The following is a 22,718-nucleotide window of genomic DNA, read 5'->3' as shown; positions in this document are numbered from 1 at the left end:
TGCTGGTTTAACTCTTGGTAAGCAGTCATGGAAGATAATGTGTTTGTCTGTTCAAGTTATAAATTGCAGATATACTGATTTAATGATCTATCCAATTGTCTTTGACATTCAGCTGAAACGCTGTAATCACTTACAAGATGATGTAGCTCTGGGAAGAGTGTATATCAATAAATAACATTTTGGCTTACCTGAAAGCAAGTGATAGATTCATTTATGTCCTACGGTTTGTAAATGACCTCATTATCGTCTTGTTGCTGCCATGCAGTAGGGCTAATGAAAGGCGATGGGCTATCCAAATATGATGCTGCATTTACATACTGCTGTATAAATACCGATGACCTTTTCAGGAGACTTCACAATATGAGTTTTAATGAGTAATTTGTGGGAGAGGGGAGAGGACAGGGACTGTTATGAGACTGAGGCTTGTTGTTTTGTTTAATATTCAGTATTTTACAAGCACTGGCACGATTCCCCTCATGCTTAATGAGCTTTAGGCAGTCTAGTGAGTGATATATGCAGCTGGACAGTCGGAGAATATTTGAAATTCAGGTGAGGAAATATAATAGAGCTGAAAATATAGGATGGATTCAATAGATTTAAAAATCTGTCTGTAAGATTGCTGGATTTCACCCTTTTTTTTTTTGGAAATACCCTGTTTGTCTCCCATCTTTTCCCTTGGAGGAGGCAATACACATCGCCGTGCCTGTATATATTTCCATGATAAAACTGGGAACAGTAGGGAGCTCATTAGCTGTCTTAAGTGTTTGCTTTCTGAGCATCTCACCAGTTTTGCCTTTCTCCTTTAATGAGAAGTAGGAAACTGCTTCAGAGGGTTAGTTACACCTGGGCCTGGCTGTGGAGTGGTTCTCCCCCCTTCCCCACTCATTTTCTAGAAGACTTCTATGATTCTTGAATAACTTGCCCTATCCTTGTCAAGAGCAACAAAATGGCATGCATCCAAGAATGGTTGATTTTTTGAATTTTATGGTACGATACGATAACATTTATCGTGTATAGCCAAAGGCCATTACAAAACATTATTAAAAACAATATGGTACAAATACGAATAAAACAGTATTTCTTCAATATTGTATACATAAAATTGTAGACGAGGGCTACTGAGTTACAATTTTTAAAAAACACGGTGTATCAAGGTGGGGACACCTGTAAAAAAGCTTTGGCTCGGATCTTCCTGGCGGCCAAGAATTTTATGAATTTAGGCAGATTGTGAGTGGGTGGGCAGGAAGGGATGTGCCAGTATTAGTCTCTTGTGGCCCTTCCTTGCATACCCAGGAAATTGCTGATTGCCACTGTGGGGTGGTAGGTGAATTTCCTCCAGGTCAGGCTGAATTCTAGATATGGTGGTGGTGGGGGGGATAATTTAGGCATGAAATTGGGGCCACTGTGAGTGGGCAGGTAGTTGTGAGTTCCTGCATTGTGCAGGGGGTTAGACTAGATGACCCTGGAGGTACATTCCAACTCTATGATTCTATTTGTCAGATTCTCAGTCACCAAGGTTCCTTTTTGCCCTAAGTCAGCGGTTCTCAACTACCCTCATGCCACAATTCCAACTGTGGTGGCGGGGGCAGTGCGCACAGATGTGTGTGTGCGCAGGCGCACAACAATCTGGAGGTGGCCAGTGCCATGGCTCCTCCGCCACCCACCACTGCCTGCCACTGCTGTGGGCTGTCGCGGCGGCAGCATCCAACATGGCGACCCCATGGGACGGGGCCAGGTGACCCCAAATGGGGTCAGGACCCCAAGGTTGAGAAGCACTGCCCTAAGTGGTGTCTAGTGGAGATGCGTGAGAGAATCGGTCCATTAGATACTTGGGATTCAACGGAATGAGTGTTTTCTATTTTGTGTTTATGGAGAAAAAAATTAGGTAATTTTTAAAGGTTTTTATGTATTTTATTGATTTCAGGGGTTTTATCTACATGTTTATTGTAAGCCACCCCGAGAGCATTCTGGAGAGGGGTGGCCTAGAAAACCAACAAATAAATAAATAAAAACACATAAGTTCTGAATTCTACTCCTTTCCCCAGAAATCCAAAAAGCAACAGAGTGCAGAATACTCCTTGAAACTTTTATAAGGAAAATGTATGCGTGCGTGGACAGGAACATCCCCATTATGCATGCATTGACAGAAATTGCCAAAGTGCCTTGCTGCTTCAGCAGTGCTTCTGACACTTCTGAGATGTGAAAAGCAAGTATCAAAAAGTAGTTAAAATGCACAGAGATTCTGAGATATGCACATTTTAAAGAGTGATGCGCAATCAAGGGTTATAGGAGGATGGGGGTGGAGGAATACCCCTTTGGTAGTCTGAACCATTCTTGATTCTGATTCTTGGAGGTGGGGACCGGAAGGCAATAAATACAGTACAATTTAAACCCATTACTGTGGGTCCTATCTTCTGCTGCCCACAGGAATCTTTCTCTGCCCTCCTCTAAGTGACAACCCTTCAACTACTTCAAGACAACAATCATGTCCTCTCTCAACCTTCTCTTCCCCAGGCTGAGCATTCCCAAGTCCCTCAGCCTTTCCTCAGAGGGCTTGGTCCCCAGGCCCCAGATTATCCTCGTTTGTCTTCTCTGCACCCTTTCAGTTTTGTCCTTGTCCTTTTTGAAGTGAGTCCTCCAGAACTGCACACAGTCCTCCAGGTGTGGTCTGACCAATGCAGTATACAGTAGGACTATGACATCCTATGATTCTGATGTGATGCCTCTGTTGATACAGCCCAAGACTGCATTTACCTTCTTTACCACCACTTCACACTGTCATATTTAGCTTACAGTTCACAAGTACCCCAAGATCATGTTGTCACACACTGCTACCCAGGAGTGTATCTCCCATCCAGTACACATGCTTCTCATTTTTGTGGCCCAGATGTAAAACTCTGCACTTATCCTTATTGCATTAGATTATTGAAGATTAGAGGCTGAAGCATCATTCTAAAAACTAGTGAAGTATTTTACTGTTCAATGAATTTTTTACTTGGTTCATGTATTGCCTGTATGTCATGACAGTATTTACTTAAATTTTCGAGAGGACCTGGAAAATAATTTTTACCTTGAGGCGTAATTTCTTAGGCATCTCTCTTTTCCCTGTAGGATGTGTCTTGTTTCCGCTTATAGAATCATAGAGTTGGAAGGGGCCATACAGGCCATCTAGTCCAACCCCCTGCTCAACGCAGGATCAGCCCTAAGCATCCTAAAGCATCCAAGAAAAGTGTGTATCCAACCTTTGCTTGAAGACTGCAAGTGAGGAGGAGCTCACCACCTCCTTAGGCAGCCTATTCCACTGCTGAACTACTCTGACTGTGAAAATTTTTTCCTGATATCTAGCCTATATCGTTGAAGTTTAAACCCATTACTGCGTGTCCTTTCCTCTGCAGCCAACGGAAACAAGTGACAACGGAAACTGCCCTCCTCCAAGTGACAACCTTTCAAATACTTAAAGAGGGCTATCATGTCCACTCTCAACCTCCTTTTCTCCAGGCTGAACATTATAAAGATTTTTAAACATTTCAACCTTTTCCATGTCTTACAGCCAACACCGATTTAATGTTCCTATGTGTTCTCGAAGGCACAATAGTATCTCAATGATATTAATGATTGTGTTTGCATAAAGAGGATTATATACATTGTTCAAACTATGGTGTAAGAGTCTGGCTTGGATTGTGTCCTGATGAGTTAATTGCCACATAGATGGAAAGGTTTATATTTTTAGGAACTTCATGACAATTACCAGGTGCTCCTTTGACACCACTCTGAAACGCACACAACCTGAGGAGCAAAAAATGTTTTTTGAGTAGATATGACAGAAAAACTCTTATCCATTATAGTTCCTCTGATTCATGCACAGAATTTTTTATGCTGGTGCCATCGATCTTTTAAAGGAACTATCTGCCTCCTTTATATGTAGCATAACACGGTATTTTTAAATTCAGCATGTGTTTGGAAGCCACAGAGATAAAAAAAAGTCAAATGGATCCACTCACAGGTAGACTTTGAGAAGCTGAAAGGTGTTCTTATCTTGGGGGGATTAAGGTGCAAAACTCCTTGACTACATATGTTTGCTTGGCCATGTGCACCCAAATCCTCATGTTCTGCTTGGATGATCATACATTAAAACCTGGGTTTCCATGGACACCCGGAGTACCTGCCAGTAACTTTTCTGGTGCTCGCCAAGTGTTTTTTTGGAAATGGGTAGGGCCAGATTGGGCTTTTGCCCAGCACGGCTTCTGATTGACAGTTGGAAAGTTGGATGGCAGATTTTTTTTTTAAGTTGCTTTGTCAGCAGCTGCCCCTCCCCCCAAGACCAGGATATGCTGTGGTAAATTTTGTGGCTGGCTTCTCCTCCTGCAGCTGCCATTTTGCACCTGCTGTTTTGTTTGCAGCACTCAGTGCTGTGTCAGAATTCCACATGTGTCCACAGCCTCAAAATGTCTGGGAACCCCTGCATAAAAACATCCCCTTTTGCCACAAAGGTTCATTGAAAAGCTCACTCTTGCAACTAAACTGCTTTCAGGTGTCAAGATATTAACGAAACTGAGTGGTGGTTTGCAATTAAAGTTTTATGATTGCAATCTGTGCTAGAAAAGGCACAATGGCTTTAAGGTCTTTTAGCCAGAATTTTTTTTCCCCGTTTCAAATTATGTGTAGGTGTTTTGGATAGAGCAATAAGAAGGTCACGGGCAGGGCTGATGAGACTGTAGAATGAAAAGTTTGCAAACAAAGCATGTAAATTCCTCCCCGCCCCCTTGTGAATTTTTCCTGCCAAATCTTTGAAGTTTGCCTACTGGTAATAATAGGTGGTTAAAATCAGTGAACTTTATTCTGATTTCTTCTCCCAGATAATATTGTTTGGGCTGTTTGCATGTATTGTCTCTGGAAGCATGACAGAAACTTTAAAAAAAGACACTGAGGGTCTCAAAATTTTGTTTAAACTGCCACAAGACATGATCCATGCAGTGTAGTCTGGCTCGAGCACGAGGACCTTCCCAGGGATGGCCAAACTGTGGTCCTCCAAATGTCCATAGACTACAATTCCCATGAGCCCCACCCAGCACATGTGCTGGAAGAGGCTCATGGGAATTGTAGTCCATGGACACCTGGAGACCCATAATTTGCCCACCCCTGGACCTTGCAAAGTTGTGCAGTGATCCCTGATCTTTCTTTACCTGGGCCTGGGAAAGTTTATTCCTAGGGTCCTTGGGCCATAGATAAGGCCTGGAAAAATTGAGTGGGGAAAGTGTTTCTGGTTTTCATGGACTTCCCCCATTTTTCCATTGGAAAAATTCAGACATTTGAGGGAATGTTGGCAAAAAATTGCTACATACAAGTGGCTATGAGCCCTCAGAATAAACGTTCTCTGACTGTAAATGGCTCCTGCAGAGAGGGGAGAATTGGGAATCTGCCAGCATTTTCCCCTGACAATACTCTGTGATCCAACATCAGTGGTGCAGAAGCACAAGCTTTACTTCTGTAACCAGCCTGAAGGTTTGGTATCATTCTATTAAGAAAGTCTGCATTATGAAACTGTTTACTGCCTTGAACAGCAGAACCAAGTGCTGGTGTCAGATATTTAAACCCCCTCCCCATACAGATTTAGCCACATATCCACAGCCTGCCCATGAATTGCAAGTAAGGAAGCATTTGACAGCAGACATAAATATATGTTACAATAGAAACGTGCCACATAAGCAAGCAGTGTGCTGGAAGTGGTTTTGCGGTGTCCAACCCTGATAGTCTGTTGACAAACGTATCTGTAGCAGTAGGTTCTGTAGCTGGTGAAATAAACAGGCAGGAGGATGTGCAATCAAGGGAGTTGGATATTGTTTCACCTGTGAGTGGAAAAGCGCAAATCTGAACTAGTACTGCTATTCTGGTGATGCTGAAGTTCTGTTGTTTTGGAAGTTTGTTTTACTACCCTCTGAAATTCCGCAGGGATAGACCCAGTATCATTCCTTGAGAAAATGTCTTTTACAGCAAGGGTAGTCAACCTGTGGTCCTCCAGATGTCCATGGACTACAATTCCCAGGAGCCCCTGCCAGCGTTTGCTGGAAGGGGCTCATGGGAATTGCAGTCCATGGACATCTGGAGGACCACAGGTTGACTACCCCTGTTTTACAGCTTGTAAGTAGAGATACTGACCTATCTTTCTTTTCTCAGGGAGATTCTCAGTATAACCTAGAATTCCAACAGTGGTATCCAGTGATAAAGCAAGAAGCAGATGCAGTTAATCAGCCATCTTCATTTGTACATCCCAGGTAATAACTTTGTCAATATATTTCGGCAACAGCATAGCTTGTACTTTAATTCTTTTGCATAAAGATATTTGAACTTATTGAGGTTTTGCCATTTTTTGCAATTTACATCTCAAGAAATTGGGTGGGAACTCTGCAGTAGATTTGCCGCTGAGCATTTGGGATGCTGGCCTAAGTCCTGTCCAGAAGAATCTATGCTTAAAATCCCTGGAATTGCCGCTGCCACCATGTTGGTGAAGGATCAGCCGCCACTCACCACATTAGAGTCCCCTGTAACCTTTTTAAGTGATATCCTTGAAGATAATCAGTTACTCCATACCATAATGCTTCTGAGGCTTACAGAATGAACACCAACCTCATCAACTCCTCTGGCCAGAACGGCCAACTGAATGGAAGATCCAACAACTGGAGCCAAAGCAAATGTGGCTTAAACAGATTGAGGAAGACCTTAGAAACCAGAGATTGACTACCCACATGGCCAAAACTACTGCCACCAATTGCCAAGAGTGGAAATATATTCTAAATAAGGCAAGACATCCAGCAGCATCTACAGCAGTGTATTGGCTGAGAAGACAACCTGCTCCACCAATTGCTAGCTAAATGATAAAAAGAAAAAGAGGGGTGGGGGACAGAAGGTGATTGGCTGGCTGCTGGACAGACAGGCAAGCCAGTTGGAGGAGGCACTCAGGGGCAGGACAGCTGCCTTCAGTGGGTGTTAAGTGCTGAGTGGTGCTTAATCCATGAGACATGCCCCTCCCCCTAGGCCTTACCAGAAATATATAGTGAAAGTTGTTGCCTGGTCAACAAGAGACTATGTCAAGTTACCCATCACTAAAACACTTACTCCTTTGGATTCCTCCCTTCTTTCTTTCTGCATTTCAGACTCGTAATCAGAGTTGATTGGAGAGGATAGCATAGCCCCCAGTTTTATTACTTTTCATAAAAACTCTGAAGCAATTTGTTCTTTCTAAATGTTCTGGTTTATTAAACTTTTCCCCTTCTTCAATGTACACAGCAGCACCATCCTGAAATGTCTTTCCATACCCTTTCTGTAGGATCTACTGATAATCATATCATCATATGCAGGGGTCTGCCATGAAAACGCTAGAGGGCGTCACCCCAAGGGTCAGACATGACTCGGATACCTTTACCTTTACCTTTACCTATGCAGGGGTAGTCAACCTGTGGTCCTCCAGATGTCCATGGACTGCAATTCCCATGAGCCCCTGCCAGCGTTTGCTGGCAGGGGCTCATGGGAATTGTAGTCCATGGATATCTGGAGGACCACAGGTTGACTATCCCTGATTATATGTATGTTCTCATTTAGTAGTACCAGTTCTTCCGTCTTTGCTTGGAGATTTGTACCATGTGGACACCAGCAGCTTCTTTTTCTCTTCCTTGTTCACAGTCGTGCATGTCTTTAGCCTCCTTACACAGGTGTAATTTTCTTCCATATTCTCACGGCCAAGTTCTGACCTGCTCCTAGTTGGATGGCCAGGAACAATTTCAGCATTCTTAACCAGAAGCATTTAGCCCTTAAAAAAATTATTTTACATAATCTATAGCATTGCTTTTTGCCCTCACAAGAACTCCCAAGGCAACTAACAAGCTAAAACATACGTAATAAAATCACATAGGAAAGCCAACTCTCCCCAATTCCCTAAAACATCTTTTAAACAATTAAAACCAGAGCTAAAATACACCCCAAACCTCGAAACAACAATTTAAAAAAATGGGCAGGAAGGAGGGATCACTGGAGGGAATGCCAAAACAAAAAAACAAGAAAGTCTTCACCTACCGGCAAAAGATGGTGGCAGAAGAGAAGTTTTTCTTATGAGTTGTATTTCTGGGTCCACAGAGGGATTAACAGAATGAGGATGGTGGAATACGACTTTAAATACAAAAAGCAAGTGAAACGTCTTGTATAATCTGTCTGCCTTATTCTAGAACAAACTAAACTTGTGCGAAACAGGGCAAGTCCGCAAACTACAACTTCCTTAGTACTGTTAAATGTAAGTGAATTTCTCTAAATTGGGAATTTTGTCACTCTAGTGTAAAAGTGGCTCTGTCACCTTTTGAATAAACCAGCTGGTGGTTCCCGTTGCATCCCGTTGCATTGAAAGGAGAAAAAGCTACTTCAATATATATATGCTGAGAAACCGCTTTAGAAACAACGACCAAATGCCCTCGTGCTTGTTGTGTTGTACAGCATAATCGCACAACGCGGCCCCAAATCAAATGCAGCTTTCTTTTGACGATGTGAAGAGTTTGAGTCGTTTCACAGCTCACTGGAATCACGTGAAGCCACACTCTGCTGATGACATGGCTGTATAATGCTGATGCTGCAGTTGAATTATCACTTCTGCCGTTCCTCAGCTGATTTCACAAACCAGGCACATGACTTCAGTATGGCAGCAGTCACGTTCTATCCACCGGACATACAGATTCCCTCTCCCCATCTATCTCAAGAGAGTGCATCTACCTTCAGCATGGATTCTGCCCCAAAATGAGAATTTATTCATTATTATGTACCACCCAACCTGTGTTCTTTGAGTTTATGGTAACAGTTTAAGTAATAGTAATGCCGCTGGACTGTTACATCTCCTTTATGCTCAATAGTAACGTTGGTTGCCGTGTAATTTATTGGGATTAAAATAATTGATGCTGGGATTTTCAGACTGCATAGAATATGCTTGACAACGTTTCAACAGTATGGTGTAATGCTTGAGACTGGTGGCCTCTAATATGGAGAACCGGATTTGATTTCCCCACTACAGCTAGCTGGATGACCTTTGGGTAGTCATAGTTCTCAGAGCTTTCTCAGCCCCACCTACCTCGCAGGGTGTCTGTTGTGGGGAGAGGAACGGAGAGGAAGGGGAGAGGAAGGGAAGGCGATTGTAAGCCGCTTTGAGACTCCTTTGGGTAGAGAAAAGCAGCATATAAGAACCAACTCTTCTGCTGCTGCTGCTCTATGTGGCTGCTGAGCTCACAGCAAAGGCAGGACTCCCATTTTATATTTTCATGCACAGAAGTCTCCAATTGGATGTCAAGCATACTTTCCTTTCCCCAGTGCATTGACTTCCTCTGAAAAATGAATATTTGCTTTCTGATGCATGTAATGGGCCAGAAGTACAGTGGTGGAGCTGTTTCCACATGACAAGGTATACAGTCCTCAAAGAGGAGTTAGGTCTGTTGCATCATTGAAAACTTGAAATGGATGGGAGGTAGCCATCTCTTGTTAATTGGGGAAGGAACTGGTTTTACTGCACATAACTATTCTTTTCTAGTTCGTCTGCTCAAAATCCTGCTGATGTGGGAATTGTGGGGAAAGCAGGGCTGTTTTGTAATGACTGCAGCAGAGATAATTTGCTCGTTTCTTAGTGTTTGAGCGGCATCTTCTACTTAAAAGATATGGAAAGTGTAGTTAAATCTATGTAATAAAACATACAGAGGGAATCAAAAGAAGTAATAAAAACAACACCAATTTAAATATATATATATAGATTCACGGATTTTGCAGGTGTATACGTCTGATGATAGACTTTGGAGCAACACCTGGAGAAGCTGAAATAGTTCTCTTTATTCTTCCTTGCCCATAAGGAATTTGAATCTGATAGCATGTTGATTTCATTGTGCTTCCCCCCCCAAGCTGATTTGGCTCTCATTATGTTACACTAAATATAAAATTTTCACAACTACTTTAAAGCAGTCTAAGGATTAGAGCAGGGGTAGTCACTGTGGCCTTCCAGATGCCCAAGGACTACAATTCCCATGAGCCCCTGCCAGTATTCACTGGCAGGGGCTCATGGGAACTGTAGTCCACGGACATCTGGAGGGCCGCAGTTTGACTACCCCTGGATTAGAGAATTGACTATTCCCCTTTAAATCTGTTCTGGAGTAACAGAAGCCGAATTAATTCACGTTCCCAGCATTTTAAATCTTTTAGAAATGCCCAAGTGAAGTTCGGTTTTGGTTGTGTCTTTCTCTTAATTTTGCGATTGTGTTGTTTTCCAGCTACTACTTTTACATGTGCGACAAAGTGGTTGCCCCCAACGTATCTCTCACCTCTTCCGTATCGCAATGTAAAGAAGCTGCAAAAACAGCGGAGAAGATTACGGAAGTAATCAAATCTCTGCCCGGGCAGTCGGTAAAGCCACACAGTGCCGGCAAGCGCAAAAAAGCCGCTTTCTATCAAGACCGCTCTCTTGAAGCACAAAGCAAAGCTGATGTGAAACTTGGCCCAGAAGTATGCACTAGTTTAGGTAAGTGGAAAAGCAAAATTTTTGAAACGCTTACATTTTATTTATTGTAACTCCCGGTTGGGGATTTCAACATCCTTTTGCTTCCCTAAATTTTCGACCACTATAGAGCAAGCTATATCTACTAAGCCTGCAAACAGAAGGAAAGCTGAACTGATCCCCTCCAAAGCAACCACGGAAGATTCGGAGGCAGAATCAAACAGTGATGCGCCATCATCAGCTCAGGCTCTCTCAAACGATACTGGTTGCGACGATGACAAAGGGAAAATTATGGAGGAAGTCATGAGAACGTATATAAAGCAGCAAGAAAAGCTACATACAATCTTGCAAAAGAAGCAGCATCTCCAAATGGTATGAGATCCGTCTATTTTTTAAAGCTGTTTTCTGTCTTTAGTAAACTAATTGTTGTGTTAACTTTCCTCGCGGTTGCAGGCCGATGGGTATTGTTACTGCATACCGTGCAGAGAGACAAAGGGACTTGGCTGGCTGTTTCAAATGAGGATATCTTATAAACTGACATTGCTGGAATGATCGGACTTCTCATGAAACTGAGGTCATTTTCAAGTGCTGAAAATCACCATCTGTGCGGCGGTGTCCCTTTTTTTAGTTCAGGGGCAAAAGTGTCAAATTCGACAAGAAATATATAGCTTCCTACATTGTTATGGGGAGGGGAGGTTGATGGTTCTGTGCTAAAGGCAGTGTGAGTGACTCAGAGAGAAGGAAGAAGAGGTGGTTTTTATACTCCGCTTTTCACTGCCCGAAGGAGTCTCCCAAGCGGCTTACATTCGCCTTCTCTTCCTCTCCCCACAGCAGACACCCTGTGAGGTAGGCGAGGCTGAGAGAGTTCTAGCAGGACTGCTCGATCAGCTCAGCTCTATCAGGGTTGCATGTGGAGGAGTGGGGAATCAAACCCGGCATGCCAGATTAGAAGCTGCCGCTCTTAACCACTAGAAGAAGAAGAAGAAGAAGAGTTGGTTCTTATATGCCGCTTTTCCCTACCCAAAGGAGGCTCAAAGCGGCTTACAGTCGCCTTCCCTTTCCTCTCCCCACAAAAGACTGTGGGGTGAGTGAGGCTGAGAGAGCCCTGATATCATTGCCCGGTCAGAAGAGCTTTATCAGTGCCGTGGCGAGCCCAAGGTCACCCAGCTGGTTGCATTTGGGGGAGTGCAGAATCAAACCTGGCATGCCAGATTAGAAGTCCGCATTCCTAACCACTACATCAAGCTGGCTTCCTTATCACTGGTCAATCAAGGTCAGTGTTAGCTACTCAGACTAGCAGTGACTCTCCATCTCGGGTGGAAGCCTTTTACATCGTCTGCCACCCTATTCTCCTTGCTGGAGATGCTCAGGATTGAACCTGAGACCTTCTGCATGCCAAATAGATGTTCTGCCACTGAGCCACAGCCTTCCCCACAGAGAGAGAAAGAGAGACTTTATGCACAGTGTAAAGGTTTCTATCCAGAAGCTCTTACTAAAGGTAATTAATTGTTCAGGGATTTTCACAAGAAGTAAAACAAGGGTCAGAAGCCTGGGAGAATAGTTATTATTTCAATCACCAGTCATTTAACTCAGGTGAAGAAACTTTATAATGTCAGTTTCTTTCTCCTCTCCTTCTCTTCTTTTAGCCACATGGTTAATATAGGCATGCATGGGCAGGAATTCTAGCACAAGGTTCTGCTAGCTATGAGTTATTGTGGAACAAGACTGAACTCACTACCGCCTATCGCCTCCTGCCCCCCCCCCTGCAGGGCCTTGCGCTCTGGGTGCAAATCTGTTTGTGGTCCCTGGCCTTGTCCTGGTGGAATGAGGTCCTGGAACAGCTGAGGGACCTGGCGGAGCTTCTGCAGTTCTGCAGAGCCTGCAAGATGGAGCTCTTCCACCAGGCATTTGGTTGAGGCTGGGGTAATTACGATTGGGCCCCCTCCTCAACTTAGCCAGGACAGCAGGCCAATCCCCTCCTAAGTCCCCTGAGGAACCGGGGATGAAGAGGTTGTTGAGCGGGGAGGAGAGGATACGGTTACTGTTCTGCCGTCTTGGAAGGTTAAGGTTTGAAGATAGGGTTTGTTTTTACTGTTTTTATTGTTTCGTTCTTGTTTGTGAGGTTGTTGAAGTTGTAACCCGCCACGAGCCAGCACTGCTGGGAGCGGCGGGCAAGAAATCAAATCAATAAATAGATAAATAAATAAATTTCAAGCAGAATGCACAAGAAGAAAGCCCTGTGCCCTTATTCTTATATGGGGGAAACCCCTCTGTATTTGTTAGCATGTATGGTGCTTCGCTGTTGTTGAATTCAGCTGGGGAAGCATTGGGAAGAACTTGCAGTTCAGACAACTCATGCATCTTTATAAGATTCGTAGAGACAAGGGCATAGTGAAGAAATTATTAAGATGTGGATGGGATGGGTAAATGAGAAGGCAGCAGACAGGCTGTTGTGATCCAGGGGAGGTCTATTTCTCTAGCAAACCTTATGGGATTCCTAGAGGTGAGGAAGTCAAGGCACACTTTCCTAGGAAAAAAGCCTTAATGATGAGTAGGATCCTGAGTAGACCTGCTTAGGACTGCTCTCTTAGATATAAAAAATAATACAGGTCATGTGTTAGGCCCTCCCTTCCCCCCATTAGCACTTAATTTCTCTTAATTCTGATTCAAACATTACTGATTCTCAGCACATCCATTATGTAGTAGCATCTTAGAGTCTCTTAAAGGCACATTATGGGACAGCCGCACATCATGGTCAAACATGTAATATGTCTTTATGAAGTCCATGATCTTAGTTACATCTAGTCTTATTCTGAGTCCCTCCGAACTATTTCTTCCCTTAAAAGGTAAGGACGGGGGGGGGGGTAGGAAAAAGCGGAAAGGTTGTTCTTGGACATGGCCATAATAAATCATCTTCTACAGACATGGCTGCAAGTCACAGTCTGCAAGATGTCATAGTCCCATTGTATATGGCACGGGTCAGACCACACCTGGAGTACTGTGTGCAGTTCTGGAGGCCTCACTTCAAGAAGGACGTAGATAAAATTGAAAGGGTACAGAGGAGAGCGACGAAGATGATCTGGGGCCAAGGGACCAAGCCCTATGAAGATAGGTTGAGGGACTTGGGAATGTTCAGCCTGGAGAAAAGGAGGTTGAGAGGGGACATGATAGCCCTCTTTAAGTATTTGAAAGGTTGTCATTTGGAGGAGAGCAGGATGCTGTTTCTGTTGGCTGCAGAGGAAAGGACACGCAGTAATGGGTTTAAACTACAAGTACAACGATATAGGCTAGATATCAGGAAAAAAATTTCACAGAGTAGTTCAGCAGTGGAATAGGCTGCCTAAGGAGGTGGTGAGCTCCCCCTCACTGGCAGTCTTCAAGCAAAGGTTGGATACACACTTTTCTTGGATGCTTTAGGATGCTTAGGGCTGATCCTGCGTTGAGCAGGGGGTTGGACTAGATGGCCTGTATGGCCCTTTCCAACTCTATGATTCTATGATTCTAAGTCGTCTTCTTCTTCAGTGGAGTACAAACGGCAGACATAGGGCTTTCCTCATCGTACCCAGAAACTTCTTCTCCTTTTTAAGCTGAATATTGAGCCTGATTAAAAATAAATATTGGGGGGGGGATAGTAGAAGAAGAAGAGCTGGGCTTTTAATATCCTGCTTTTCACTGTTGGAAGCAGCTTACAAACACCTTTCCCTCCCTCTCCCCACAACAGGCATGTAGTGAAGTAGATGAGGCTGAGAGAGTTCTAAGGGAACAGCTCTAAGAAAACTGTGACTAGTCCAAGGTCACCCAGCCGGCTGCATCTGGAGCAGTATGGAATCAAACCTGCTTCTCTGATTAGTCCACTACTCTTTAGTCGCTGCACCACCCTGGGAGAAACACTTGACAATTAGTACTGGCTTTTCTAAAGTAATTTGTTCCCCTCTAGTATATTCCGTTGTCTTCTTGCATCCTGCCCAGTTGTTGTGGCTGTATTGTGTGTGTCTCTGGGGTCAAAGTCTTTTATTTTAATTGTGGAAGCAACTTTTAGGACCGAGGTTTTTTATTTCACACAGTGGTTTGTGTAACAGAACTGTCGGTGTTACACTTTTCGGGTCCAAACTTGGTTGACGGTAGTTTTAACAGCTATTGCACAACTGTGCAGCCGTGGCTGTGAAGAAGGCACCTGGAATGTTTTCAGGAATTTAATCTAGTTACAAGAGAGTGCAAAAAAGTTATGAGCGGAGGGTTGCGTGAGGCCAGAATAGCTGCCCTCTTAGGGGCAGAGAAAGTGCCTAGGAATTTACTGCCGATGTACATCTTTGTCCAGATGAGAAGTGCACCAAGCAAAGCCTCCCTCAGACTGTTCTGCTGACTCCCCTACTGTGTGTGCAACCATGTTCCAGTAGCTTCCGTGCATGCACTTTCTAATTGTGCTGAGGAAGTAATGCAATGTGCTATTCCACAGATCCATGGCTCCACAAGGACGTTAGTACCAGTGCCTGCGTAGAAAAGCCCATTTGAATACTTTTGCATCGTACGTGGAAGGCCAGGAAAGGGGAAGCCCACCTGCCCACCTCAGGCATGGGTTTACAGTGAAGAAGCCACATTTAAGGGCAGTTTCCTCTTTTGCAAGTTGGCGCCTGCAGAAGGCCTTGCTCCGATGAGCAAAGCTTTCATGGGGGCTCATAAGGGGATAAATGGGTCTTGCAGATACAAGGGTCCAGGCCTGTGAAGGGCTTTCTATGTGATAGCCAATAGTTTAACTGGGGAACCGATAGGCAACCAGTGGAGTGAATGCGGAACGGGAGCGATACCCATGCCCCATCTAGCTCCTTATAATGCCTGACCCACGGCAAGGAGTTATGAAGAGCTCAATAGTTAGGGAACAAAGCAAGTTTTAAGAACAACCCCTTTCAGTATCCGAGAGCTCCAAATAAACATGACAAGGCTTTTGAATGGCATCTGTTGTTCATGGGCATGTTGCGCAACTCACATTAATTAGTGCACCAAGAATGCAAAATTAGCTGTAAGTCATCACTTTCATGCTGCGTTTCTGAAATGGTCTATTGAGCCGAACAAATTGCAGTTGTGTGCGAGAGAAACATTTTGGCATACATATAAAACGATCCTGGTTTTTTTATTGTGGAAGCCAGGCATATTTTACATTTTTTCTTAGATAAGAAAAGCTTTTAAATCGTGTCAAAATTTCAGTGGTCTGTGTTGTTTCAGATAAGTACAACAGAATTTTGAGGCCTTGCGCTGGGTAACCAACAATGGTAACATCACTCACGTTTACAATATAGAAACAAACCTTTCTAGCATTGGAAATATTGTGTCTTACTCTGCCATTGTCTTCACAGGAAGTAGAGATGTTAAGTAGTTCCAAAGCCATGAAGGAATTAACGGAAGAACAGCAGAATTTGCAAAAAGAACTTGAATCTTTGCAGACAGAGCACGCTCAAAGAATGCAAGAATTTTACGTTGAGCAGAGAGACTTGGAGAAAAAGTTAGAGCAGGTAATAAAGCAAAAGTGCACCTGCGACTCAAACTTGGAAAAGGACAAGGAAGCAGAGTACGCAGCTCAGGTGAGCAGAAAACAATGGTTCTTAATCTAGTAGTGCTGTATTTTTCCCCCCTTAGCTGCTTGCACAATGGTTGCTAAAACACTACAAAGAGCACAGCATGCTACATTTGTGCAGCTGCCTCTGGCGTGTCTCTGGAGAGGCAGCACATACATTGTCCAAATATAAATGCTATTAAAAATGGAAACAGGGCAAGGAATTAGACTTGTAAAATTGTAAACGCAAATGCTTTGCTTGAGTCATAATAGGGCAAAATACTGCCAAAGGTGGCTGGGCTACTCTATCCGACCCTTTTTTGCTGTTCTTAATTTAGGCATTCAAGTCAGAAATATGTGTGCGTTTGAGAAATATGTATATTCCCGCTCATTTCCAAATTTCAAAAACAATAAAGATCATAAAAACAAATTCAGGTATCATCCATTGTCATCAAAATCATAAACATAATCCAATATGAAATCTAAAATAAAGGATCTAAAAGCACCTACATGCTGCATTCCTCTTCTGCACGGGGAGTCCAGCCCTATCCAGGTTGTCTTGCTGTCAGTCATCACCATGAGCACCTAAAAGCATCCCAGTTTTACGTTTTACAGAATCATAGAGTTGGAAAGGGGCCATACAGGCCATCTAGCCCAACCCTCTACATTGAGCTTTCATTCATCCAGGCTGCTGCCGTCTCCTGGTGTCCACTGCCTCACCTGATTCAGATGGATACAAACAAATTTATCATCTGCATACTTTTGAACTCTATGCTTGCAGATGGCCACTCCCAGCAATTGAATGCAGATAATTGAAAAAAATGGAATAAGAATTAAGGTCTTGTTACAGTATTAGAAATGCTGAAGGGCTGAATATTGACTCAGTCTCATCTTCTGGAAGCAAATGACCAGCTAGGAGAGGAATGGCCAGAGCGCAGTAACCTCAGCACTTATTCCTGGTGGGTTGATGCTACCAAAAGTTACTGAGAAATCAAGGAAAACCCAATAGGGACACACCTCCCCAATCCTCTCCTGGCAAAGAGCAGCCATCAAGGCAACCAAAACAATTTCAAGCCCTCTTTTGAGACAGAAGTTGAGAAAGGCCAGACTAGGTGGTCTGTATGGCCCCTTCCAACTCTATGATTCTATGAGGAATTAGGAATCTGGTTGGGAAGCATAGCTGTATACATGCCCACCCGGGGGCCCTCCCCTTCCTCCCCCCTCCAGGCCCATTGCTGGCCGTTTTGGGAGGGCGAAGGAGGCTGACAAGACCATATATGGTCATAACACCTGAAAAATATATTTTAAAAAATGAACTCCAACCAATTCAGGAAACCCATCCAGGAATGTCAAGAAACCCCATGGTTTCATGAAACCCTGGTTGAGAAAGTCTGATCTAGTCCAGCCCCCTGCTCAATGCAGGATCAGTCTAAAGCAGGGGTAGTCAAACTGCGGCCCTCCAGATGTCCATGGACTACAATTCCCAGGAGCCCCCTGCCAGCAAACGCTGGCAGGGGGCTCCTGGGAATTGTAGTCCATGGACATCTGGAGGGCCGCAGTTTGACTACCCCTGGTCTAAAGCATCCGTGATGAGCATCTATCCAGCCAGTGAGGGGGAGCTCACCACCTCCAGTCCCACTGCTGAAGTACTCTGACTGTGAACCTTTCCCCTCCCATATCTAGCTGATACAGTTCTAAACCATTTTGCTTCTATGCAAACTTATTTCATATCGGCCCCGTTCTTCCTTTTTTCCCCTGTAATCTTATCAGCCTCTAGGTGTAAGAAGACTTTCATGGGATTTTGGTAGTAAAGAAAACCTGTTATGTGAAAGCATGCCACTAGATGGCTTCCGTAGCTTGCTGACTCAAGGAGTCATGGCATTAAGTCACAAGCCAGGTTCTCTCTTAAGTACAGTCTAATATAGGCTTTCTCAACCAGGGTTTTGTGAAACCACGGGCTTTCTTAATGGCCCTGGAAGGATTTCCCAAATAAGTGGGAGGTAATTCAATTCAATTATATATATATATTCTATACACTCCTAGGTGTGATCCTAGGGGCACTTGGTGCCTGATACTAGGTGCAGACTGCCTCAGCATAGCTGTTCTTAGGATTGCCCTGTTAGCTATATTGGTTTGGATTCTAACTCCGGTTGCTGGCATGTATGTTGTATGTATGCTGAAGTATGGCTTTTTTCCCCCTGTTCCCACCTTCCTCTGCCATTCTAAAGAGTTAACCCACACCCAGGCCCTGATTATCGGAGGGATAATAGGGCGCAAGGGGGGGGGGTATTAGAAATCAAAGTTTGTTTCCATTCATGCTAATTAGGATTCAAGCCATTGAGATGAATGTCAAATATGTCGTTGTTTCAAAAACCAGCGTTTGTCTCTTGAGTTACGTATCTGGGTACATTTGGAAGTTCTTCCATCCTTTTCTTTCTTCCCTTGTCTCTACAGTTGGCCGAGCTGAGGCAGAGGCTGGATCACGCCGAGGCGGACAGGCAAGAGCTTCAAGATGAACTGAGACAGGAGCGCGAAGCGAGACAGAAATTAGAGATGATGATCAAAGAACTGAAGCTTCAGATTCAGAAGTCTTCAAAAAACAAAGGGAAATAGGACGCTCAATGGACAAGGTGTGCGTGCCCACATTATCCCAGCAGGGTTCATATATTTTGTAGAAGTCAAGTCATGGATCAGCAACAGGTATTGGGGATGGTCCACGGGGAGCATCTCTTGTGCAAGCGCCACCGTTTAAGTAGGAGCTGTGCCTTCTCCAGCAAGTTCTGCACAAGAGAAGCTCCCAGTGGATCATGCTCAATGTATATATTATAAATCTGTATTGATATACGTCGGTCCAGTTTGCAGATGAGCAGAAATCTGCATTTGTGCTGCATTCACTGCTCTTTTTTGACAGATCCGAGCAGCGTGAAAACCTTGTGCTTTACGGTGCTCAGTGTTTATAGGGCAAGCTGTCCTGAGGGCTCTAAACCTTTACTGAAAGCAGCTTTATTTTACTCAAAGTATGAAGCATCCATGTTACTTGCTTTCTGTGGTGTGAGATCCATTCACGTAAAAAATAGTTCCAAGAATCTTAAAAAAACAGAGGAGAGAAATTGGAGAGAAATTGTTCTCTTGTGTTGTTCTACTTTGATATTTTATGCTGCCATGGGAAGAGAATGGATGCCTGAAAAATTTACTCAACAGTCCCGAAACTCTTCCAAATGCTTTCTTTTTTCCCCCCAAACTGCTACCTTCTGCTGTCTGTGGCAACGATTAACAGTTAAATGCCAAATGTCTGCTTATTGTTGCTACCCTTTTGAATGCTGTTGTGAAAAAGGTGCTGCTGAAATGGAGTTGTAGACATTGTAAAGTTCCAAAACCATCTGTTGACCCTCAGTTAATGTTGAAGACAGCCAAAGTGGGAGCGTTGATACTGTCCTTGGAGCGCTACTGAATACTGAACTTGAAAAACCTCAGTCTGATTTGTAGTGGCAATTTAACCATCAAGCGAGTGGGTTACTGCACTAGCAATAAGGTTTTTGTGTGTGGATATTTTCCGGGGTGCCTGGAGGCGGGCAGTCTTGATATTTTTGTATTAGTAAAGCACTGAAGGGAGAGCAGACCATGACTCTGATGTTGTGAAGGTGATTTGAAAAAAAAACAACAGTGTAGACATGGGGCTGTCATTTAAAAAGTAATCAAACTGTGGCGCAGTTGAACCGTTGTTTCTTTTGCAAAAACATATTAAAATCTTCATTGGGGCATTTGACACCAAGATCACCATAAGCTCAGTGCCGCTTCAGGGAAAGGTTCAATCCAGAGTTTTAGTGATTAGAAATCAAACTGATTCATGGAAGTGTATAAAGGATTTGGTGAGGGTTTTTTAAGGAGTTCTTCTACAAAGAATCTTGTTGGGCAAAGTTTTGTTGCGGAGAAATCTAGAGGATCTTTTGGCACCATCCTTCCATTAGGCAGAAGAAAAGAGAGTGTCATTTTACAGGGAAACCACAATAGGTTACTTCCATAGATAAATTTAGTGCAGGTAGTGTATAAATCACACAACATTAAATATAGAACAAGAGCAGGTCTTTTCACTACCCCACTTTTCACTACCTGAAGGAGTCCCAAAGTGTCTTACCAAACTCCTTTCCCTTCCTCTTCCCACAACGGACACTCTGTGACGTAGGTGGGCCTGAGAGAGCACTAACAGAACTGTTCTGCAAGAACACCTCTAAGAGAACTATGACTAGCTTTAATGAGTTGCAGGGGACGATAGGAGAAAACTTGTGAGTGATGACGATGTTCCGAAAAGCAGTTTCAGAGCATCAAGCATAAATAGAAAAATAAGCAATATGTTTTGCGAACATTTTTGTCCTCTTTGCCATGATCTAGATTTAGGGATTGCGTGAGACTGATAGGATAGGACAGTGTGTATGACAGGGGTAGTCAAACTGCAGCCCTCCATATGTCCATGGACTACAATTCCCATGAGCCCCTCCCAGCGTTCGCTGGCAGGGGCTCATTGGAATTGTAGTCCATAGACATCTGGAGGGCTGCAGTGACTACCCCTGGTGTATGAGGACGTATGTTGCTTTCCCCATGAGTTTCCATGAGCAGCTGGCAATGCAGAGAGAGATGCTCATTTTAATGTATAATAAACACATGTTCAGGGGCACCTGGAAGCCCACATGTGTATGCAAATATCCCTGGATTAATAGAACACTTTACATTTAAATCTTTGTATATGCATCATATCACAGCCAAATTTGTGCTTTTAAATCACTTTATTTATTATTTCCGTTATGTACTGCTTACTATATATATATAAGAATAGAGTCGAGCCATTCAACTGTGTGAGACGAAGAAGAGGAAGAGAGCTGTTTTTTCATACCTTAATTTTCACGACACGAAAGCGTCCCAAAGTGGCTTACAAACACCTTCCCCTTCTTCTCCCCACAACAGATACTCTGTGAGGTAGGTGGGGCAGAGAGAGCTCTTACAGAACTGCTCTGCAAGAACAGCTCTAAGAGAACTGTGAACAGCCCAAGGTCACCCAGCTGGCTGCCTGTGGAGGAGGAGTGGGGAATCAAATTCCGTTCTCCAGATTAGAGGCCACCTCTCTCAACCTCTAATTCATGCTGCTTATCTGTCCTAAAAGGGCCAAGAATGCAAACCTGTCAGGTCTCCTCTATGAAGGAATTCCACATAGTCACCACTTAAGTTACATTTTGAAAAGTCACATGTTCTGTAGTCCTCATTGCTTGATTTGCTTTTTGGGGGTGGGTGGGGGTGGGACAGCAGCTCATATGGGAGAGATTGTCCCAAATTGTTCCAGGATCAAGGTTTTGAAGGTCTAAAAAAACAAATTAAATTTAGCTTGAAATTCTCTAGAAGCCATAGCAACTTTCACAGTATCAGTTTTAAATGTTGCCCATGTCCCTAGATAGCAACTGAATCATCACATTCTGGCCTAAGTTTACAGACAGTCTTCAAGGGCTGGTCTGCATAAAGGACACTAAAGCAGTCCAGCCGATGTTACATTAAGAACACCGGAAAGATACATCATCCAGAAAGAGATGTGGGGCTGGAGTATCTATTGAAGCTGGTGAAAAATTCTGGGTAGAAAATGGAGGAAAGGAAAATATAAAGCGGCATCATATCCCCCAATTCCCTTCACCCAATTTCTGATCAGAGATTCTGCCTGAAAATCTAGGAACCAGACTTAACCACACCTCTGAAAAAGTGAGTGAGACAGACAAAGGCAGCAACCTCTAATACAGATCTACTTTCTTGGCTTTCCACCATGCGTAGCTTCTTGTATGAAGTGAATTTGTTCACCCTTATCCAGTTTCAGACGCATCTAGCTATAGAATTTATATCTGAAGGAAAAGAAGTAAAAAGGAATGCGCGTATTGATGTCCCTGCTGCCCCATCTTGATGAAGAGTATGAAGGATAGGAAGGCTCAGTTTATGCGCCAAGTTCAAGAATGCATGAAATAATAGTGTCAATTCTTCCTCATCTAATCAGTTTTTAACCCAACACACAAAACTTTTAAGAAGTCCTGGCCCAATAACAGCTGGAGTCCTGTGGTCAGATGACAGCCAGCTACTGAAATGTTTCTATTTATTCTGCCTGGAAGGTGCTCTTAGGCTGCTGTGGCTGATAACTGTTCCGTGTGGTCAGTTCTCATAGTTGGTGTTTTCTTGTGATCCGGAGAAAACCATTAAGGAATCTCTTCTTATTCTGCCCGAAGAACTCGCAGTTCCGTGTCTTCTGCACATCAACCTGCTGTTTCAATAATGCCGAAGAAATGGTCGAAATACGATGTGACCCGGATGTGTGTCGTGTAGGTTTTTACTTATACATAAGGGATATTTGTTCGTATGAAAAGCCACCTCCTATGAAATATTCTTTTGCTAAAGCATTTCTCAAGCATCACGTAAGGTTTTAGTTATGACAAGTAGATTTATATATGACATGGGTCTGTTTTATACCACCTGTTATCCTGGTTAATAGCCCCTGAACTCATTTCTACTTTTTTACGTTCAGCTGTCAGCTCTCCCTTTCTTAAATCATGCTTTCATGTGGTCTGGGGTAAGGTTAACAAAACATTCTGGAGAGAATGACTGGAGCTCGATTGTCTGTCATTTGCACTTCTAAAACCC

The 22,718-nt window shown here is 43.6% G+C and overlaps 1 protein-coding gene across 3 annotated transcripts in view; it reads left to right on the top strand.

Annotated features, from left to right (window-relative positions):
* The window catches only part of SKIL (SKI like proto-oncogene), a 33,283-nt gene extending 10,565 nt beyond the window's left edge, over window positions 1-22,718 (top strand). For 2 of the 3 annotated variants that reach the window (XM_077348423.1, XM_077348422.1), the window contains exons 3-7: window positions 6,175-6,272; window positions 10,284-10,531; window positions 10,638-10,879; window positions 15,859-16,083; window positions 18,510-22,718. In XM_077348423.1, coding sequence (XP_077204538.1) covers window positions 6,175-6,272; window positions 10,284-10,531; window positions 10,638-10,879; window positions 15,859-16,083; window positions 18,510-18,668 — 972 coding nt within the window. In that variant the 3' untranslated portion in view covers window positions 18,669-22,718. The remainder of the gene's footprint in view (window positions 1-6,174; window positions 6,273-10,283; window positions 10,532-10,637; window positions 10,880-15,858; window positions 16,084-18,509) is intronic. The other variant, XR_013233420.1, reaches the window with a different exon arrangement.

This window comes from Paroedura picta, chromosome 8 (assembly GCF_049243985.1).
Source record: "Paroedura picta isolate Pp20150507F chromosome 8, Ppicta_v3.0, whole genome shotgun sequence".
NCBI classification, from domain to species: domain Eukaryota; kingdom Metazoa; phylum Chordata; class Lepidosauria; order Squamata; family Gekkonidae; genus Paroedura; species Paroedura picta.
Note: the sequence above shows the minus strand (reverse complement) of the source record. Positions and strands in the feature narration are given on the sequence as shown.